General features: G+C 52.3%; 1 protein-coding gene across 1 annotated transcript; it reads right to left on the reverse strand.

Moving 5' to 3' along the window:
- Positions 1–772: 772 nt before the first annotated feature.
- Positions 773–8,609, reverse strand: CDCA3 (cell division cycle associated 3). Its single transcript, XM_030535943.1, has 6 exons — positions 8,078–8,609; positions 7,722–7,901; positions 7,328–7,463; positions 6,546–6,830; positions 1,827–1,948; positions 773–1,226 (listed from the first exon to the last, which is right to left on the reverse strand). Exons 1-6 carry the CDS (start codon positions 8,198–8,200, stop codon positions 1,083–1,085), a joined length of 990 nt encoding a protein of 329 aa, XP_030391803.1. The 5' UTR covers positions 8,201–8,609; the 3' UTR covers positions 773–1,082.
- Between the last annotated feature and the right edge of the window lie 17 nt (positions 8,610–8,626).

Genomic DNA, 8,626 nt, shown 5'->3' on the forward strand with positions numbered 1-8,626 from the left:
TGCAGCTCTAGCCCCTCACTCCCAGAGGCAGGCCACAGGGGAGGGAGAAGTCATGGGCCTCCTCCTCTCTTAGTGTCCTGGGAGGACTATGCAGTCCCCCGCCTACTTCCACCTGATGCCAAACACTTGGCTGCTCCCTCTGGTGTACACAAGGGGTCAAGGTGAGAGCAGGAGATTGAGATTTGCTATAGTCAGCCACTGAAAGCCTCTCAGGGAGCTGAGGATGTGGGAAGGCCCCTCCATCAAGCTCAGGAAACTATGAGCCAGCAGCCACCTTCCTGGGGTCCCAGTTTGTTGTAGCTAAGAAAGGGCCTACCCACACGAGATGCCAGAGGCAGCAACAAAGAGGTTATGACCACAGTTACAACAGAAACTAGCATACTAAAGAGACAACACCCAGCATGCAATGCTCAGGAGTGGAGGGGTACAACTCCTAGCATGCCGTATTTTCACCCGAGTGAGGTATCCCCCAGCCCCAGAATAGCTCTTAATCTTTGACAACAGCTCCCCCTATGCAATATTTCTTCTCACTTCAAAGTAGGTGCAGCTCCCACTAGTGACTTAGCACGCCACAGACCCTGGCTCAAATGGCATATGCCATTGAATGCTGGAGATCAGTCTCTGCTTCCCTTCAGGGTTGGTGGGGGATTCCTCCCATAAGAACTAAGTTGAATCTTGAGCCCAACAGCTGAATTGGACAGGCACCAGGCAAGGAGGCAACTGCTAGCCCTGGCAGGATGCAGCAAGACACTGGTGCAGCCAGATGGTCTTTAAAATGTGTTTATTTACCACATGCATGAGCTTATAAATTGAGGCAGTGCAAGTGAGGTTTCAGAGACCAACAGCCACATAGCACAGAAGCCTGTACATGAAAAGAGAGCTGCATAAAATTAGGGGAGAGAAAAGGAAGTACTGTTCATCCTCTCCCCCTGAAAAGATTGGGTGAGAAGAGACTACAGGCCCAGAGTGCCCCTACCCAAAAGAGCAGGATCCTTTGTCCTTAGAAAGCTCCATCCCAGAAGCACAGATAGAAGAAAAGGTTATTGTCAGGAGTCCAAGAGAAAGGGGACTCCCCAAACCCTTTAATTCTCCACCAAACGACAGTGTTGATTCTCCTTGTTCAAATCATTCCAGGCATGGCCCCCTGATTTGAGGCTGCACCCTGGATCTGCTGCCACTTCCTTCCACTCCCCCAGGTTCTCTGCCAGTGATGGGTGCCTCTTGCCCTGGAGAGGAGAGAAAATTACTGAGTGCAAAGGCAAGTTAGTCTGAAATGTTCCTCTCTGGGGCTCTGGTGAGACCCTACATGAGATACTGCAACCAGCTCTAGGCCCCCTCAGTCCTTTAAAGATAGGCAGAGCTCAGAAATATGCAGGGGTCATGCGGTAAACAAACATTTTAAAATCCCCCTGGCTGCATCTTGATACATCCCACAGGGGCTAGCAATCACCTTGCCAGGGTCTGGGGAGAGATTCAAAGAGGAAGGTATACCCAGCATGGTAAAGCCATGATATGGCGAGGGGATCATCTGCAAGTGTCTGAGGAGGCTCAAACTTGGGGGATGAGGGGTGGGGGCATAGCAGGTTATTTAATGGGAGGTTAAGAGGATAAGACCGAAAAGGGGAAAGGAACTTAGAAACCAACTCTCAGCACTGAGGGGTTTGTGAGCCCGAGTCATCTCTCCAAAGGGCCTGAAGCCCCGTTGTTTGAGAAAACAATTCTGAACTGAGCTGATGAGGTGTTTAGAACCTGAAGGGGCTCCACCCCCACTCTGCCCCTTAGGGGGTCCTAATGCCTCATCCCGCAAGACTCCCACTAAGCGTCACCTGGGGAGGAGTGAGAGTACTCGGGGAATTGTCATCTTGTAGGATGCTGAGGGGAGAGCGCCCGGTACCACCAGAGGCTGCCAAGATTTTGTTGCTGGCCTTGCGTCTTGTGGGTTTGCCCCCTGGAGAGAGAGAGAGAGAGAGAGAGAGATGCAATCAAAAGCAACTGCAATTCAGTTAGAGGTTCAGCAATTTTATAGCCCTTTCTGCCCTTTATGATAATCTAGTCTGACCTCCAGCAAACACAGGCCAGAGAATTTCAGCTAGTGACTCCTGCACCACCCAATGACTTGTGAGTGAACTAAAGCATCTTATTTAGAAAGAGCTCAATCCTGTTTTAAAAGACTCAAATCCACCTCACACATAGGTAAATTGGTCCAATGGTTAAATAATCTCACTGTCATCTCCCACGTGCTAATCCTTTGCTACTCTCCGCTCCTGAGGGCTATGGTGTCTCTCTGCTCTGTCACTGCCACCTGTTAGATCTTCTCCCCATGTTCACAAGCAAGGACACAGCTCCTGCCTCACATAGGAGAAACATCCTCTCCAAACTGCGCTCCCATATTACAGCCCCTTCGCCTCTCACTCCATAGACATTCGCTTGGGCAAACTGCCTTCTCTGGTTGAGGCACCCCACAAACTGTGCCTCTCAGCCCAGTAGCAGCTGGTCAACCTTACCAGTTAAATGCCCTCCACTTAAACAAGCAGTGCTTTTTATCATGTATCTTTCCCCTTTTCTCCAACATAACAGCCATACTGGGTCAGACCAAAGGTCCATCTAGCCCAGTATTCTGTCTTCCAACAGTGGCCAATACCAGATGCCACAGAGGAAATGAACAGAACAGGCAATCATTGAGTGATCCATTCTCTGTTGCCCATTCCCAGTTTCTGGAAAACAGAGGCTAGGGACACCATCCTTGTCCATCCTCACTAGTAGCCATTGATGGACCTATCCTTCATGAACTTATCTAGTTCTTTTTTGAACCCTGTTATAGTCTTGGTCTTCACAACATCCTCTAGCAAAGAGTTCCACAGGTTGACTGTGTGAACAAAAACAAAAAACCTTCCTTTTGTTTGTTTTAAACCTGCTGCCTATTCATTTCATTTGGTGACCCCTAGTTCTTGTGTTATGAGAAGTAAACAACACTTCCTTATTTACCTTCTCCACATCAGTCATGATTTTATAGACCTCTATCATATCCCCCCTTAGTCGTCCCTTTTCCAAGCTGAAAAGTCCCAGTCTTATTCATCTCTCCTCATATGGCAGCTGTTCCATACCCCAAATCATTTTTGTTGCCCTTTTCTGAACCTTTTCCAATTTCAATCTCTCTTTTTTGAGATGGGGCGACCACATCTGCGCACAGTATTTAACATGTGGGCATACCATAGATTTATAGAGGCAATATGATATTTTCTGTCTTCTTATCTATCCCTTTCTTATTGTTCCCAACATTCTGTTTGCTTTTTTGACTGCTGCTGCACATTGAGTGGATGTTTTCAGAGAACTATCCACAATGACTTCAAGATCTCTTTCCTGATTGGTAACAGCTAATTTAGACCCCATCACTGTATATGTATAGTTGGGGATTGTGTTTTCTAATGTCCATTACATTGCATTTATCAACATTGAATTTCATCTTCCATTTTGTTGCCAAGTCACCCAGTTGTGAGTTCTCTTTGTAGCCCTTCAGTCTGCTTTGTACAGAAGTCTAGTATCTTGAGTAGTTTTGTATTATCTGCAAATTTTGCCACCTCTCTGTTTACCCCTTTTCCCAGATTATTTATGAATATATTGAATAGTACTAGTCCCAGTACAGATCCCTGGGGGACACCACTATTTACCTCTCTCCATTCTGAAAACTGACCATTTATTTCTACCCTTTGTTTCCTATCTTTTAACCAGTTACTAATCCATCAGAGGACCTTACCCTCTTATCCCATGACATCTTACTCTGCTTAAGAGCCTTTGGTGAGGGACCTTATCAAAGGCTTTCTGAAAATTTACGTACACTATATCCACTGGATCCCCCTTGTCCACATGCTTGTTGATCCCCTCAAAGAATTCTAGTTAACTCTTCCCCAACAATTTATGTTCATCTGTGTCTGACAATTTTGTTCTTTACTATAGTTTCAACCCGTTTACCCAGCACTGAAGCCAGGCTTACTCCCGTGTAATTTCCAGGATCACCTCTGGAGCCCTTTTTAAAAACTGGCATTACATTAGCTATCCTCAAGTCATTTGGTACAAAAGCTGATTTAAAACGATAGGTTACAAACCACAATTAGTAGTTCTGCAATTTCACATCTGAGTTCCCTTGGAACTCTTGGGTGAATACCATCTGGTCCCAGTGACTTAACAGCCAATTAAAACACAACAGAGAGGGAGGAGGCAGGGAATTAACAGCAGGGAGCTGGTGACAGGGAAATGAGACAGTGGGTGTGCTTCATCCGGAATATAAAGGGGTGGAAGGAAGCAGGGGTAGGGTGATGAAGACAGCAACTGGTGTCTGTAGGGCAAGGTGAGATGCACAAAACTGTTACGGAGAAGCAAACCAGAAAGGCTCTGAGGAGGTAGCTGGTGTGGGTGGGGGAGTTGGGTCCAGGACTAATCTGTCTATCCACATGTTCTCCCCTTTCAGAACTAGACTAAGACCCTGGGGTTTTCCACTCTTACATTTCTGCAAGACTCCACTATTCGAGATGAACCTTAAGCTCATTTCATTGCCCACATACTCCCTGTGCCCCTCACAGCCTGCAAGGGGCCAATGCTGCTGCTTTCTAGGATTAACTCACTTTTCCTGAGGACACATGCAAACACACTACTCCTCTTTATGACCTTTGAGGGAGATCCCTCTCACTTGCTCTAGACCAGGGGTTGGCAACCTATGGCGTGCGTGCCACCTTTGGCACGCAAGCCGATTTTGCCTGGCACGCAGCTGCCAGCCAGGGTCCCGGCCACTGGCCTGCTCAACCTACTACTGGCTGAGTGAACGGAACCTCAGGCTGGCAGAGGCTGAGCGAGGCCAGTGGCCGGGAGCCCAGACCAGCAGAAGGCGCGCCCTCTTGGCTCCCCACTCCCCGTGCTGGGGTTCTGTGGTTCGCAGGACTGTGAACCGCCGGGGTGCTGGGACCTAAGCCTGCTGCGGGAGGAGCGGCAGCTCACACTCCTAGGAGCAGCAGAGCCCGAGCGCAGCGAGAGGGGAGCCGGGGGGCGCACAAGACTGCCGCCTCCAAGGGAGGCAGCCCCCACCAGGCCACAGCCCAGGCAGGCGCTGCCCCCGGCTCCCCGATCACCGCACAAGGGGTTCTCCAGCTCCCGGAAGTGTGAGCTGCCACCACCCCTCCAGCAGCTTCCCCCGTTGCCTCAGCACTCCACATGGACATTTGCCTCCACGTGGCACCAGAGTCTGACTGGCATGGGCATGGTAAGGGGAGTTCCGGGAAACAGTCAGGGAGCAGGGTGAGGGTTGGATGGGTCGTAAGTTCTGGGGGTCCTGTCAGGGGGCAGAGAGTGTTGGATGGGGCCTGGGAGTCCCCCGGGGGTCTATCTGGGGGCGGGGGTATGAATAAGGGTTGGGGCAGTCAGAGGACAAGAAGCAGGAAGGCTTAGGTAGGGGTGGGGTTCTGGGGGGCAGTTAGGGTGGGGTGGGTCTCAGGAGGGGGCAGTCAGGGGACAAGGAGTGGGGGAGGAGGGGGTTCTGACCAGGGCAAAATCGGGGTGGGAAGTGGGAGGGAGTGGATGGGGGCAGGGCTCTCCTCTCTTTTTTGAGATTGTTGAAATATGGTAACCCTAGGCGAGGGGGAAGCTGGGGGGTGCATAGAGGCTGGCCCCCGCATACATCCACTGCAGCCTGCAGGAGCCCCCAGGGGGGCACCAAGCCGCAGCCTGGGCAGGGGGGTGCAGCTGCTCCCCCAGCGGCGCCGCCGCCTTTCCAGGGCTGCTGCCCCCCTGCACCGCGCTGGCTCCTCCATGGCTGGGGCTCGCTGCTGCCGCAACCGGGTCACTCTGGCTCTCTCGTGCCTCCGGAAGGCAGCTCCTCCCTGCTGAGCTGCTGCAGCGGCCCAAGCCCGGCAAAGCCAGTGAGTGGACTCGGGGTGGGGGCGGCTCGTGGGGGGGCTGTACACCCTCCAGGAGTTCAGGGTGCGGGGAGAGGGGATCCTGGCCTGCGGAGCAGCCCCTGGGCATGGCTGGCCCCTGGGGTCTATAAAGGCTCATTGGGATTTGCCCCTCAATGAACCGATGTGCAAGGGGGTAGGGGCGCAAGGTGGAAGTTTCGCCTAGGGCACAAAATATCCTTGCACCGGCCCTGCCCCAGGGGGTGAGTGCACCACAGGTTAAGAACCACTGCACTAAACTGATAAGATCTGCATTTAATTTTAAATGAAGTTTCTTAAACATTTTAAAAAACTTGTTTACTTAATATACAATAATATAGTTTATAGACTTAGAGAGAGACCTTCTAAAAACGTTAAAATGTATTACCGGCACACAAGACCTTAAATTAGAGTGAATAAATGAAGACTTGACATACCACTTCTGAAAAGTTGCCGATCCCTGCTCTAGACCCCCCTCGCCCCACACTGAGGCCCTCTTCACATCCAGGCCCCTCTTACCTCCTTAATCATATTCCCCCATTGGGTGACCACAACAGAGGCCTCTGTCAGTTCCCCAGAACCTCCAATCCCCACACCAGGGGAGGCCCCAAACCATACACTTACCGGAGGTGCGGGGTGGGTCAGTGAAGCGAGCTGGTCTCATTACAGGCTGAGCACAAGTGTTGGAAGGTGGCTGCTTCTCCTCATCCTGCATTGGGATCTCTTCCTGAGACACATCCCTGGCAGAGCCTTCCCCCTGAGGGTTCTTTCCATTTGTCTCCTCCCCTGGAACACAGGCAGCTCCAAGATTTGGCCCCTGGTGTAATGGCTTTTCCAGCAGTGACTTCTGCTCCATGGTCTCTGCCCCAAAGGCCTCACTGAGCTGCTTCACCAAACAATTTATGGTGTCTAGGGAGAAGGTGAGGATAAGACACCTTATCAGACCCTGGGGAGAAGGCAAGACCCCACCTGAGATACCGTACTCAGGTCTGGACCCTACAATGTCAGAAAGATAGCAACAAACTGAAGTGTGCTCAGAGAAGAATTAAGAAATGCTCAGGGAGCCAGAGTGGTGAAATTCTGGTGGGAGACTTCAAGAGCTAAGTTCACCCAGCTCACCAGAGCCAAGAATAAAGAATATAAAACAAGAATCATCTGTAAATATCTGAAGGACACAAAACCTGAGGGAATTGTGGTAGTTAGGCGGCAGGGTGTGAACAGGGTATACTGAACCAGGGATGATAAAGGAACCATCCCCAGTCCTGAGGGATCTGGGAGTCTGGGGAGTGGTCTCTATAAGGGAAAGGTCCAGCTCCCCCAAGAAATGGACTGAAGAGTATGATTCTGCCCCAAACCCTGATCCGTCCATACAACAAGCCACATTCCAAGAGAAGACATATACTTACCAGCCATCACAGCCTTCATAGGGGTGCGTGAGATGCCAAGGGTTGGCGAGCGAGGGTCCCAACTCTGGATCTGTTCAGTTGCCCTCACCGCTTCCTCGGGCTCAGCCAAGGGGCTTCTCTGAGGGGAGCTCTCCACCTGCGAAAGAGACGGAGCCAGGCACAAATGGACATAGCTCACAAACTGCGACCGGAGCAGGGAGACAGATGCATAGTGGGCAAAGCCAAAGCAGAACTGTGATGTTCGGATGAAGAGCAGAGGACTAGAGAGGCCCACGGGTCTGGGTGAGACACACTGAGCGAGAGGGGCAGGGAGGGGACGGACATCACACTGGATACTCCTGGTTTTGGTCTGACTGGGGCTGGGGGAGGCGGGATGAGCCTGATCGCCTCTTACCTCAATGGGGGTCCTCAGGATCCCAGGCGTGGGGGAGCGGGGGTCGCTGACGTGTGCCAGGTGCTTGTTGAGGAAGGGTTTCGAAGTGGGTGTGGCGGGGAAGCTCTCAGCAGCCCCCATGGCTGCGGGCACCAGGAGTGGCGAGTCCTCCACGCCCGAGTCCGCCTCCAGCAGGGAGCCCTGCGGAAAATGGAAACGCTGCGGAGTTACCCGCAGGCGTCACCGCGGCAGCGATACCCCGGCGCCGCCGCCGCCGCTGCTAAGCAGGGAGCTGGAGGCGGCCCCGCGCCTGCTCAGCTGCTGGCTTCCCGCATCTCCGGGACCGCGCTCCGCCGGCAGCGCCCGCCCAGCCTCACCTGGGCCCAGTCTCCGCCGCGATTCAAATCTGCCGCGCCCGACCCCGCGCTCCCATTGGCTCCAGCACCTGCCGCTCGCTCCCTCCCCCAATATACACTAGGCTTCCTGTGACGCCCGCTCATTGGCCATTCATAGTGCCAATCACTGCGTAATCCCACCTCTTAACCTCCCATTGGCGAGACAGCCAAAACCTTAGCGCAATATTATTCATAAAACCTCCCCTCTCTGTTTCCTATTCGCTGGAATTTATTTTTTTTCCAATCTGATTGGCTATGTACTGGCCTAGCACTTTATCATCTTCTATTGGCTGCGTCGTTAGGCTTCCGGGGCTTATTGGCTTTCCCTCCGTCAATCTCAAAGCGACTCCGCCCCAAGTGACTCTTGCGCTTGCATTGGCTGGAGGTTTAGACGTCTCTACCTAGATTGTCCCAGGTGGCTGTCCGTATACAAAGGGCAATTTTGATAGGGTGAGCGGGGCTGGCCTTGGAACGAAGGGGGCGGAGCGGTTAACGGTAGCCCCACCTCTCTGCTTGTGCGCCTGCGTGGAA

Source organism: Gopherus evgoodei, chromosome 1 (assembly GCF_007399415.2).
Source record: "Gopherus evgoodei ecotype Sinaloan lineage chromosome 1, rGopEvg1_v1.p, whole genome shotgun sequence".
Lineage (NCBI taxonomy): Eukaryota > Metazoa > Chordata > Testudines > Testudinidae > Gopherus > Gopherus evgoodei.